Source organism: Oncorhynchus kisutch, linkage group LG14 (assembly GCF_002021735.2).
Source record: "Oncorhynchus kisutch isolate 150728-3 linkage group LG14, Okis_V2, whole genome shotgun sequence".
Lineage (NCBI taxonomy): Eukaryota > Metazoa > Chordata > Actinopteri > Salmoniformes > Salmonidae > Oncorhynchus > Oncorhynchus kisutch.
Window position 1 is genome coordinate 83,982,907 of NC_034187.2, and position 14,851 is coordinate 83,997,757.

Genomic DNA, 14,851 nt, shown 5'->3' on the forward strand with positions numbered 1-14,851 from the left:
CTATATACAGGGTCAGTTAATACCATACTATATACAGGGTCAGTTAATACCATACTATATACAGGGTCAGTTAATACCATACTATATACAGGGTCAGTTAATACCATACTATATACAGGGTCAGTTAATACCATACTATATACAGGGTCAGTTAATACCATACTATATACAGGGTCAGTTAATACCATACTATATACAGGGTCAGTTAATACTATATACAGGGTCAGTTAATACCATACTATATACAGGGTCAGTTAATACCATACTATATACAGGGTCAGTTAATACCATACTATATACAGGGTCAGTTAATACCATACTATATACAGGGTCAGTTAATACCATACTATATACAGGGTCAGTTAATACCATACTATATACAGGGTCAGTTAATACCATACTATATACAGGGTCAGTTAATACCATACTATATACAGGGTCAGTTAATACCATACTATATACAGGGTCAGTTAATACCATACTATATACAGGGTCAGTTAATACCATACTATATACAGGGTCAGTTAATACCATACTATATACAGGGTCAGTTAATACCATACTATATACAGGGTCAGTTAATACCATACTATATACAGGGTCAGTTAATACCATACTATATACAGGGTCAGTTAATACCATACTATATACAGGGTCAGTTAATACCATACTATATACAGGGTCAGTTAATACCATACTATATACAGGGTCAGTTAATACCATACTATATACAGGGTCAGTTAATACCATACTATATACAGGGTCAGTTAATACCATACTATATACAGGGTCAGTTAATACCATACTATATACAGGGTCAGTTAATACCATACTATATACAGGGTCAGTTAATACCATACTATATACAGGGTCAGTTAATACCATACTATATACAGGGTCAGTTAATACCATACTATATACAGGGTCAGTTAATACCATACTATATACAGGGTCAGTTAATACCATACTATATACAGGGTCAGTTAATACCATACTATATACAGGGTCAGTTAATACCATACTATATACAGGGTCAGTTAATACCATACTATATACAGGGTCAGTTAATACCATACTATATACAGGGTCAGTTAATACCATACTATATACAGGGTCAGTTAATACCATACTATATACAGGGTCAGTTAATACCATACTATATACAGGGTCAGTTAATACCATACTATATACAGGGTCAGTTAATACCATACTATATACAGGGTCAGTTAATACCATACTATATACAGGGTCAGTTAATACCATACTATATACAGGGTCAGTTAATACCATACTATATACAGGGTCAGTTAATACCATACTATATACAGGGTCAGTTAATACCATACTATATACAGGGTCAGTTAATACCATACTATATACAGGGTCAGTTAATACCATACTATATACAGGGTCAGTTAATACCATACTATATACAGGGTCAGTTAATACCATACTATATACAGGGTCAGTTAATACCATACTATATACAGGGTCAGTTAATACCATACTATATACAGGGTCAGTTAATACCATACTATATACAGGGTCAGTTAATACCATACTATATACAGGGTCAGTTAATACCATACTATATACAGGGTCAGTTAATACCATACTATATACAGGGTCAGTTAATACCATACTATATACAGGGTCAGTTAATACCATACTATATACAGGGTCAGTTAATACCATACTATATACAGGGTCAGTTAATACCATACTATATACAGGGTCAGTTAATACCATACTATATACAGGGTCAGTTAATACCATACTATATACAGGGTCAGTTAATACCATACTATATACAGGGTCAGTTAATACCATACTATATACAGGGTCAGTTAATACCATACTATATACAGGGTCAGTTAATACCATACTATATACAGGGTCAGTTAATACCATACTATATACAGGGTCAGTTAATACCATACTATATACAGGGTCAGTTAATACCATACTATATACAGGGTCAGTTAATACCATACTATATACAGGGTCAGTTAATACCATACTATATACAGGGTCAGTTAATACCATACTATATACAGGGTCAGTTAATACCATACTATATACAGGGTCAGTTAATACCATACTATATACAGGGTCAGTTAATACCATACTATATACAGGGTCAGTTAATACCATACTATATACAGGGTCAGTTAATACCATACTATATACAGGGTCAGTTAATACCATACTATATACAGGGTCAGTTAATACCATACTATATACAGGGTCAGTTAATACCATACTATATACAGGGTCAGTTAATACCATACTATATACAGGGTCAGTTAATACCATACTATATACAGGGTCAGTTAATACCATACTATATACAGGGTCAGTTAATACCATACTATATACAGGGTCAGTTAATACCATACTATATACAGGGTCAGTTAATACCATACTATATACAGGGTCAGTTAATACCATACTATATACAGGGTCAGTTAATACCATACTATATACAGGGTCAGTTAATACCATACTATATACAGGGTCAGTTAATACCATACTATATACAGGGTCAGTTAATACCATACTATATACAGGGTCAGTTAATACCATACTATATACAGGGTCAGTTAATACCATACTATATACAGGGTCAGTTAATACCATACTATATACAGGGTCAGTTAATACCATACTATATACAGGGTCAGTTAATACCATACTATATACAGGGTCAGTTAATACCATACTATATACAGGGTCAGTTAATACCATACTATATACAGGGTCAGTTAATACCATACTATATACAGGGTCAGTTAATACCATACTATATACAGGGTCAGTTAATACCATACTATATACAGGGTCAGTTAATACCATACTATATACAGGGTCAGTTAATACCATACTATATACAGGGTCAGTTAATACCATACTATATACAGGGTCAGTTAATACCATACTATATACAGGGTCAGTTAATACCATACTATATACAGGGTCAGTTAATACCATACTATATACAGGGTCAGTTAATACCATACTATATACAGGGTCAGTTAATACCATACTATATACAGGGTCAGTTAATACCATACTATATACAGGGTCAGTTAATACCATACTATATACAGGGTCAGTTAATACCATACTATATACAGGGTCAGTTAATACCATACTATATACAGGGTCAGTTAATACCATACTATATACAGGGTCAGTTAATACCATACTATATACAGGGTCAGTTAATACCATACTATATACAGGGTCAGTTAATACCATACTATATACAGGGTCAGTTAATACCATACTATATACAGGGTCAGTTAATACCATACTATATACAGGGTCAGTTAATACCATACTATATACAGGGTCAGTTAATACCATACTATATACAGGGTCAGTTAATACCATACTATATACAGGGTCAGTTAATACCATACTATATACAGGGTCAGTTAATACCATACTATATACAGGGTCAGTTAATACCATACTATATACAGGGTCAGTTAATACCATACTATATACAGGGTCAGTTAATACCATACTATATACAGGGTCAGTTAATACCATACTATATACAGGGTCAGTTAATACCATACTAATACAGGGTCAGTTAATACCATACTATATACAGGGTTCAGTTAATACCATACTATATACAGGTCAGTTAATACCATACTATATACAGGGTCAGTTAATACCATACTATATACAGGGCAGTTAATACCATACTATAATACAGGGTCAGTTAATACCATACTATATACAGGGTCAGTTAATACCATACTATATACAGGGTCAGTTAATACCATACTATATAAGGGTCAGTTAATACCATACTATATACAGGGTCAGTTAATACCATACTATATACAGGGTCAGTTAGTACCATAACTATATACAGGTCAGTTATAATACCATACTATATACAGGGTCAGTTAATACCATACTAGTATACAGGGTCAGTTAATACCATACTATATACAGGGTTCAGTTAATACCATACTATATACAGGGTCAGTTATACCATACTATATACAGGGTCAGTTAATACCATACTATATACAGGGTCAGTTAATACCATACTATAATACAGGGTCAGTTAATACCATACTATATACAGGGTCAGTTAATACCATACTATATACAGGGTCAGTTCAATACCATACTATATACAGGGTCAGTTAATACCATACTATATACAGGGTCAGTTAATACCATACTATATACAGGGTCAGTTAATAACCATACTATATACAGGGTCAGTTAATACCATACTATATACAGGTCAGTTAATACCATACTATATACAGCGGTCAGTTAATACCATACTATATACAGGGTCAGTTAATACCATACTATATACAGGGTCAGTTTACCATAACCCATACTATATATACAGGGTCAGTAATACCATACTATTATACAGGGTCAGTTAATACCATACTATATACAGGGTCAGTTAATACCATACTATATACAGGGTCAGTTAATACCATACTATATACAGGGTCAGTTAATACCATACTATATACAGGGTCAGTTAATACCATACTATATACAGGGTCAGTTAATACCATACTATATACAGGGTCAGTTAATACCATACTATATACAGGGTCAGTTAATACCATACTATATACAGGGTCAGTTAATACCATACTATATACAGGGTCAGTTAATACCATACTATATACAGGGTCAGTTAATACCATACTATATACAGGGTCAGTTAATACCATACTATATACAGGGTCAGTTAATACCATACTATATACAGGGTCAGTTAATACCATACTATATACAGGGTCAGTTAATACCATACTATATACAGGGTCAGTTAATACCATACTATATACAGGGTCAGTTAATACCATACTATATACAGGGTCAGTTAATACCATACTATATACAGGGTCAGTTAATACCATACTATATACAGGGTCAGTTTAATACCATACTATATACAGGGTCAGTTAATACCATACTATATACAGGGTCAGTTAATACCATACTATATACAGGGTCAGTTAGTACCATACTATATACAGGGTCAGTTAATACCATACTATATACAGGGTCAGTAGATACCATACTATATACAGGGTCAGTTAATACCATACTATATACAGGGTCAGTTAATACCATACTATATACAGGGTCAGTTTAATACCATACTAATATACGGGTCAGTTAATACCATACTATATACAGGGTCAGTTAATACCATACTATATACAGGGTCAGTTATACCATATACATACTATATATACAGGGTCAGTTAATACCATACTATATACAGGTCAGTTAATACCATACTATATACAGGGTCAGTTAATACCATACTATATACAGGTCGTTAATACCATACTATATACAGGGTCAGTTAATACCATACTATATACAGGGTCAGTTAATACCATACTATATACAGGGTCAGTTAATACCATACTATATACAGGGTCAGTTAATACCATACATATACAGGGTCAGTTAATACCATACTATAACAGGGTCAGTTCAAATACCATACTATATACAAGGGTCGTTAATACCCACTACTATATACCAGGGGTCAGTTAATACCATACTATATACAGGGTCAAGTTAATACCATACTAATAGACAGGCGTCAGTTAATACACAATTAACTATATACAGGGTCAGTTTAATACCATACTATATACAGGGTCAGTTAATACCATACTATATACAGGGTCAGTTTAATACCATACTATATACAGGGTCAGTTAATACCATTACTATATACAGGCGATCAGATTAATACCCATACTATATACAGGCCGTCTCAGTTAATTACTTCATACTATATACAGGGTCATTAATACCATACTATAATACAGGGTCAGTTAAACTACCATCTATACAGGGTCAGTAATACCATACTATATACAGGGTCAGGTTAATTACCATACTATTATACAGGGTCAGTAATACCACTTACTATATACAGGTCAGTTTAAGTACATAACTATATACAGGGGTCAGTAATACATACTATATACAGGGTCAGTTTAATACCATACTATATACAGGGTCAGTTAATACCAGACTAATATACAGGGCGTCAGTTAATACCATACTATATACAGGGTCAGTTAATACCATACTATATACAGGGTCAGTTAATACCATACTATATACAGGGTCAGTTAATACCATACTATATACAGGGTCAGTTAATACCATACTATATACAGGGTCAGTTAATACCATACTATATACAGGGTCAGTTAATTACCATACTATATACAGGGTCAGTTAATACCATACTATATACAGGGTCAGTTAATACCATACTATATACAGGGTCAGTTAATACCATACTATATACAGGGTCAGTTAATATACCATACTATATACAGGGTCAGTTAATACCATACTATATACAGGGTCAGTTAATACCATACTATATACAGGGTCAGTTAATACCATACTATATACAGGGTCAGTTAATACCATACTATATACAGGGTCAGTTAATACCATACTATATACAGGGTCAGTTAATACCATACTATATACAGGGTCAGTTAATACCATACTATATACAGGGTCAGTTAATACCATACTATATACAGGGTCAGTTAATACCATATATTACAGGGTCAGTTAATACCATACTATATACAGGGTCAGTTAATACCATACTATATACAGGGTCAGTTAATACCATACTATATACAGGGTCAGTTAATACCATACTATATACAGGGTCAGTTAATACCATAGTATATACAGGGTCAGTTAATACCATACTATATACAGGGTACAGGGTCAGTTAATACCATACTATATACTATATACAGGGTCAGTTAATACAATAGTATATACAGGGTCAGTTAATACCATACTATATACAGGGTCAGTTAATACCATACTATATACAGGGTCAGTTAGTACCATATACAGGGTCAGTTAATACCATACTATATACTGGGTCAGTTAATACCATACTATATACAGGGTCAGTTAATACCATCCTTACAATGTGCAGGGTCAGTTAATACCATACTATATACAGGGCCAGTTAATACCATACTATATACAGGGTCAGATCAATACCATACTATATACAGGGTCACGAAATACCATACTATATACAGGGTCAGGAAATACCATACTATATACAGGGTCAGTTATTACTATATCAGGGTCAGTTAATACCATACTATATACAGGGTACAGGGTTAGTTAATACCATACTATATACAGGGTCAGTTAATACCATACTATATACAGGGTCAGTTCAATACCATACTATATACAGGGTCAGTTAATACCATACTATATACCGGGTCAGTTAATACCATACTATATACAGGGTCAGTTAATACCATACTATATACAGGGTCAGTTAATACCATACTATGTACAGGGTCAGTTAATACTATATACAGGGTCAGTTAATACCATACTATATACAGGGTCAGTTAATACCATACTATATACAGGGTCAGTAAAATACCATACTATATACAGGGTCAGTTAATACCATACTATATACAGGGTCAGTTAATACCATACTATATACAGGGTCAGTTAATACCATACTATATACAGGGTCAGTTAATACCATACTATATACATGGTCAGTTAGTACCATATACAGGGTCAGTTAATACCATACTATATACTGGGTCAGTTAATACCATACTATATACAGGGTCAGTTAATACCATCCTTACAATGTGCAGGGTCAGTTAATACCATACTATATACAGGGCCAGTTAATACCATACTATATACAGGGTACAGGGTTAGTTAATACCATACTATATACAGGGTCAGTTAATACCATACTATATACAGGGTCACGAAATACCATACTATATACAGGGTCAGGAAATACCATACTATATACAGGGTCAGTTATTACTATATCAGGGTCAGTTAATACCATACTATATACAGGGTCAGTTAATACCATACTATATACAGGGTCAGTTAATACCATACTATATACAGGGTCAGTTCAATACCATACTATATACAGGGTCAGTTAATACCATACTTACAATGTGCAGGGTCAGTTAATACCATACTATATACAGGGTCAGTTAATACCATACTATATACAATGTGCAGGGTCAGTTAATACCATACTTGCAGGGTCAGTTAATACCATACTTGCAGGGTCAGTTAATACCATACTTGCAGGGTCAGTTAATACCATACTTGCAGGGTCAGTTAATACCATACTTGCAGGGTCAGTTAATACCATACTTGCAGGGTCAGTTAATACCATACTTGCAGGGTCAGTTAATACCATACTTGCAGGGTGCTCCCGAGTGGCACAGAGTGAAAAGAAAAAGCCATATCTCAGACTGGCCAATAAAATAAAAGATTAAGATGGACAAAAGAGCACAGACACTAGACAGAGGAACTCTGCCTAGGAGACCAGCATTCCAACTAGACACGAATGTACTTGTCCTCTTGCTCAGTTGTGCACCGGGGCCTCCCACTCCTCTTTCTATTCTGGTTAGAGACAGTATGCGCTGTTTTGTGGAGGGAGTAGTACACAGCGTTGTACGAGATCTTCAGTTTCTTGGCAATTTCACACATGGAATAGCCTTCATTTCTCAGAACAAGAATAGACTGACAAGTTTCAGAAGAAAGTTATTTGTTTCTGGCCCTTTTGAGCCTGTAATCGAACCCACAAATGCTGATGCTCCAGATACTCAACTAGTCTAAAGAAGGCCAGCTTAGTTGCTTCTTTAATCAGGACAACAGTTTTTAGCTGTGCTAACATAATTGCAAAAGGGTTTTCTAAAGGATCAATTAGCCTTTTAAAAATATGAACTTGGATTAGATAGCACAACGTGCCATTGGAACACAGGAGTGATGGTTGCTGATAATGGGCCTCTACGCCTACGTAGAGTCATTAGTCAATAGTCATTTACAACATTAACAATGTCTACACTGTATTTCTGATCAATTTGATGTTATTTTAAATATTTCAATAACAAGGACATTTCTAAGTGACCACAAACTTTTGAACGGTAGTGTGAGCTAAACAGAGTAGCAGCAGCTTGTACAGCAGCTTGCACGTGAGTGTGTAGAGTCAGTATACATGTAGGAGCATATTATGTGTGAGTGGTCCAATGATGGTGTGTGAAGGGCCCTGTCACCGTGCAAAAATAAGAATTAAAAAAGGTACTAATACAAGGTTAACTCGGATCGTCCAGGTAGCTATTTTATCAGTCTTATGGCTTGGGGGATAGAAGCTGTTCAAGAGCCTGTTGGTGTCAGACTTGATGCACTGGTACAGCTGTGCAGAAGCAGAGAGAACAGTCTATGGCTTGGGTAGTTGGCGTCTAACAATTTCCCATGGCCTTCCTGCAGCACCTCCGGATATAGAGGTCCTGAATGGCAGGGAGCTCGGCCGCAGTGATGCACTGAGCTGTCCACACCACTCTCTGTAGCACCATGCGATGGAGGGCCGTGGTGTTGCCATACCAACCAGTCTAGATGCTCTCAATGGAACAGCTGTAAAACTATTTGAGGGCAGATAACAAACCTTTTAAACTCCCTGAGGGGGGAGAGGCGCTGTCGCGCCTTCTTCATGCCTGTGCGTGTTTGGACCATTTAAAGTATTTAGTGATTTGGACACCGAGGAACTCTCGTTCCGCTCCACTGCAGCCCCGTCGATGTAGAGTCCCCCCTGTTTCCTCTAGTCCACGATCAGCTCCTTGGTCTTACTGACATTGAGATTGTTTGTTCTGGCACCACACTGTCAGGTCACTGACCTCCTCCTTGTAGGCTGACTCATTGTCACCGGTGATCAGGCCTAACACCGTCATGTTGTCAGCCAACTTGATGGTAGTGTTGGAGTCATGAGTGGCCATGCAGTCGTGGGTTAACAGGGAGTACAGGTGGGGACTAAGCACACACCCCTGTGGTGCCCCCATGTTGAGGGTCATTGTGCCAGAGGCGATGTTGCCTACCCTCACCACATGGGGTCGGCCCGTCAGGAAGTCCAGGATCCAGTTGCAGAGGGCTGTATTCAGACCCAGAGTTCCTAGCTTGGTTATGAGCTTAGAGGGGACAATGGTGTTGAACGCTGAGCTGTAGTCAATGAACAGCATCCTCACATACGTAGGTATCTAGGTGGGTGAGGGCAGTGTGGAGTGCAAATGAGATTGCGTCATTGATCTGTTGAGGTGGTATGCAAATTAAAAGGGTGTCTGGGATGATGGAGTTAATGTGTGCCATAACCAGCCTCTCAAAGCACTTCCTGATGTCACGCCTTGGTCTTAGTATTTTGTGTTTTCTTTAATTATTTGTTCAGGCCAGGGTGTGACATGGGGTTATTGTTTGTCTTATTGGGGTTTTTGTAGGCATTGGGATTGTGGTTGATTAGGGGTGTGTCTAGCATAGGCTTGGCTGCCTGAGGCAGTTCTCAATCAGAGTCAGGTGATTCTCGTGGTCTCTGATTGGGAACCGTATTTAGGTAGCCGGGGTTTCACTGTGTATTTTGGTGGGTGATTGTTCCTGTCTCTGTGTAGTTTCACCAGATAGGCTGTAATTAGGTTTCACGTTCCGTTTGTGGTTTTTCGTATTCATAAGTTATTTCATGTATCGTCACTTTTTTTCATTAAAATCATGAGTAACCACTACGCTGCATTTCGGTCCGACTCTCTTTCAACAAACGAAGAACGCCGTTACACCTGATTACAGATGTGAGGGCTACAGGGTGGTAGTTATCGTGGCATGAAGCCTTAGAGTTCTGCGTTTGCTCTGATTACGTACCCTGGAATACCTTCAGGTCCCGCAGCCTTAACCTGATTAAAGACCTTTCTCACATTGGCCTCAGAGAGCGAGATGCGAGATCCTCTGAACATTAATTAAAAACAAATCTGACCCCCCAAAAAAACTAATCTGGCAAAAAATGTGATGTTTAGTGCCAAAAGGAGCCCTCATCCAATATTCTCCAATGGGAGAATCTGTTTTTCTGTAGTCCCGTCCATTAAGTGCTGTCAATCAATATTATCCAACGTACCAGTTACAGCCAATCAGAGCTGCTAACAGGGGTGCAGGCTCTTTCACCAAATCACATCACTAAACTGCCTCATACACCAGAGCGTGCTTTGTGCTTAACTCAGCGATGTCTCAAAGAAACACTATGGGCTATCAGAAACGTTATCCTATCAACATCTGGCCTGCAACATGGCTTGTTTCGAAGTCTGCTGAGCATCATGATCTAAGTCATCAGTACAGATCACTCCATGATGTCAGAGTTTTTAGATAAACTGAAAAGCTAACTTTGCTACGAGATGAAGTCACCACAGGGGTGATGCGGTTTATTACAGGGAGTTGTTCTCTACTGATTAAGGGGAGAGACGTCTCTTCAAAAAGCTAGGCAACTGAGAAATGCCATGCATTAAAAAAAGGTTTATGTGTAGAAACATAGCAATAAACAAGACAGAAAATAACTAAATGATAAAGAAATAGAAAACAGAATATGATGCTGGTCAACTGAGATAAATGATTTCCTATGTGTAGAAGAAAGAAGAGATGAAGCTACAGTATGTACAATGGACAGGAAAGTAGAAATTCATGAATTAGGGTAATTTCCAAGCCCTTAAAATATTTTTTTGCAACATTGCATGTTAATAAAAGTGCTTCATAAGATTCGAATTGTGTTTCTGTCTTTTTTTAAATATTTTTTTTATAGGAAGATCAATCCCATGTAGAACATATCCCTGATTGAGAACCATACCTGGTTTCACTTTTGAGTTGTGGGTGTTTATTTTCCAACCCACCCTGTTAATAGCCTTTTTTTGTATAAATAAAACATGCAGAATTAAGAATATAGTTGAATAACCCTGCTATATACCATTATCATGCATGAGGTCAGATAGAGATAAGGACAGATTGGTTCCTTGGTATCTGTCTGTCAACCAACTAGTACTGAGCTGAGGTCTATTCTGCATTTTCTATTAAAACACTTCTATGCTGAATGAGTGTATGCCTACCTGCACTGAGGAATCATTCATTCCTAGCTTTCTGGCACCCAACCCCCTTTCATACAGTATTGAAATAGATTATACTACATATATGACTTAATAAATATGAATATCAAGCCTGGTATGAAACAGTGTCACACATTGCGAGAGATTTAACAAGGTGAATGAACCATTTGTATCACTGGTCTACTAGTCCATCACTAGTAAGTTGACCAAACCCAACTTCTGATACAATTGGTGCCATTGCCACTTCAGTTCAGGAAGGAATGCCAAGACTCTGCACTGCAACAAGTCTCCATTGTGACATTCCACACACATTAGATAGAGAGAGACTAGTCACATGCCAACCTAAATACCTACACTGAAGACCAACGCAAAGTAACTCAATGAAATGAAGAGAATGTAGAGAGCATATATTATTATTTATTAAGTTATTCAGCTTATCCAAGAAGAGATATTTAACACACACACACATATATATATGTTAAATATCGCCTCTTGGATAAACTGAATAACTTCTAATAAATATGCTTATATATATATATTTATATATAATATATAAAATGTAACGTGTTTCTTTCAGTGTAGTTGAGGATGAGGAAATGGTAAGAACATTAAAGTGAACCATACATTATACTTGAAAAGGGAGAGTAGGCCAGCACTGTTCTCTCTAGCAGCTGGTGTCTTGGACCATAGCCAATCAACAGATGTTTCCGATGGGAGGGTCATTTTCACAAAGCAGCGGGGGCTGCCAGGGGCAACGCAATGCAGTCACTAAGCCTTCAGCAGCCACATTACTACCAATACTGTTCAGAAAAACACATTGTGAAAACTGCCACCTACTAAAACGTTGTGGCCAGTAAGGTCACTTATGGCTAATTGGCTGCATCCACACTTATGATTGACATTATATGAGAGCTTTTCATAGTCAGTTTCACAGTCCAATGTTGAACTTATAACGTACCTGATGAGTCTGTGTGGGTCTCTGAACAGGAGGACACCGACGGTTTCTTAAACGTTCCCCCGGTTAGCGGGAAGGCGAGAACAGCAGCCGGGTCCACGCAATCTGTCGCCAGGCTACCGAGTACTGGAACAGCCGCGTCCACTGGCACCGTCACGCACTGCGCCCTCCCGGCGGTGGTGATTGCAGCTCCCAACGCCTGCATGGGTAGTTTATTCGGACAGGAGGCAAGCCGCTCCCCGAAAACTTTCTCCAGCTGCTTGCCCGCTGAGAAGCCGCTCCACATGCAGTCCTGTACGATAATGGAGCTCAGGTTCCCCAAAGCCTCGTCGGATGAGCTGAGTTTACACGGCACATCCTGGTCGTCCTCTTGACCCAAAAACTGGGACACCCACTCGAGTTTGTCCCCCAGCGAAGGGCAGACCATCCCGACCCCGGCGGCCCCCTCCAAAGTCCGGATAGGGGACATGGGCGGGGTTGGTACTAGTTCAAATTTCTTCCATATGTCCTCGCTGGGCGCAGTGGATTTAGAGAAATCCTCGTCTGGATCGTGGTCGTCGTAGAAGTAATGTTGATAGTGGTCGTACTCCATCTCCCAGCCGGACTCATAGCGAGAGGCGGTGGTGGAGTTTATGCCCGGCATCTAGAGGTCAGGGCAGGCGTGGTTGAGGAAGCGCACTCTTCAACTGTGAACTGATCTCCGTTAAGACTATCCCACCTCGGAACAGAGAGACTTGGAATCTGCCTAGCACGTTGGACTGCTATAATAAACACAATAGTCCGTTATGATAAAACTACATAACACCAAGTTTCGTAACATAGTTTGCATTGCATAATACAACAGTCCAACTACACCGGGGAAATAGAGCCACAGTTCAGCAACCCTCTCCTTTGTAGGCTAAAAAAACAAACGCTTATAACACCCTGTATGTCTCTTTCGGGTTACGTGGCTAATAAAATGTCGTTTAAATGGTTGCCAAAACAACAATTCCCAGATGTCTCAATAAATAAATAAAAGTTTTGCGTCTTCAGAGCAACACAACGTTTTACGGTAGTCAAAACAAACCGTTATCTCACAAAGCATTGAGAAAAAGCAAGAGAGCAAATAAATCCCAATCCACTGGTAGGCCTAAATCTGCCATAATTAAATAACAACAGGCGTGTTCACAAACCCCAAACTTCTGAAAACACTGCGATGTATGCTTTCTAGTAGTGGGCTATAGTAAATAAATAGAACACACTTCCGTCCGGGGATGAAGAAAAAAATTCAATGTTATCTTTGTTAAATATTTGAATAATCCTTTTAGCGTTGGTGAAATTGAACGGGCGTCCTCTTAATGAATTCCTATAATGCGTAGTAACCAACACAGCGACGCTGAAGCTTCTTGCGGTAAATTACACTCAATAAATAGCTGTTGCTTTCAGTTGAACGCTCACTATTTGACTAGTACGCAGCTTTCGCACCAAACTGGGAAAAGTAACTCGTAGGTCTACTTTCCAAATCCAGTAACTTAGATAGATTTCACAATGGACACTTGACAACCCGACTAGTGCACTATATGATGCGGGAGAGAAAGACGGTGGTTTGCATAAAAGGCGTGGGGAGAGTAGAAAAGCCACGCCTGCCGTTTAAAGGGACATAGTCATTTCCAAGGAGTCCTTTTTTTTTCAAGGATGTCATGATGCAACATTACAAGACTGTGATTTAATAACCACGTGACCATGATATAGACCTCACCCGAACCAACGGCAGGTTCACCCTGCTGTGCGTCAAAGCTGAGACCGAGAGACAGATATACAAGCCGGATTCCGCCTGGTATTCTGCCCTGAACATTAGACAAAGTCTCTAGCAGGCTACCTTCGGTTCTCCACTCTGCACCTTAGACACTGTCTATACACACCATCCTATATA

The 14,851-nt window shown here is 38.2% G+C and overlaps 1 protein-coding gene across 1 annotated transcript in view; it reads right to left on the reverse strand.

Annotated features, from left to right (window-relative positions):
- The window catches only part of LOC109903398 (protein L-Myc-1b), a 24,383-nt gene extending 9,884 nt beyond the window's left edge, over positions 1–14,499 (reverse strand). Inside the window, exon 1 of the mRNA XM_031789091.1 lies at positions 12,943–14,499. Within this exon, the coding sequence (XP_031644951.1) occupies positions 12,943–13,582 (640 nt within the window). The 5' untranslated portion in view covers positions 13,583–14,499. The remainder of the gene's footprint in view (positions 1–12,942) is intronic.
- Between the last annotated feature and the right edge of the window lie 352 nt (positions 14,500–14,851).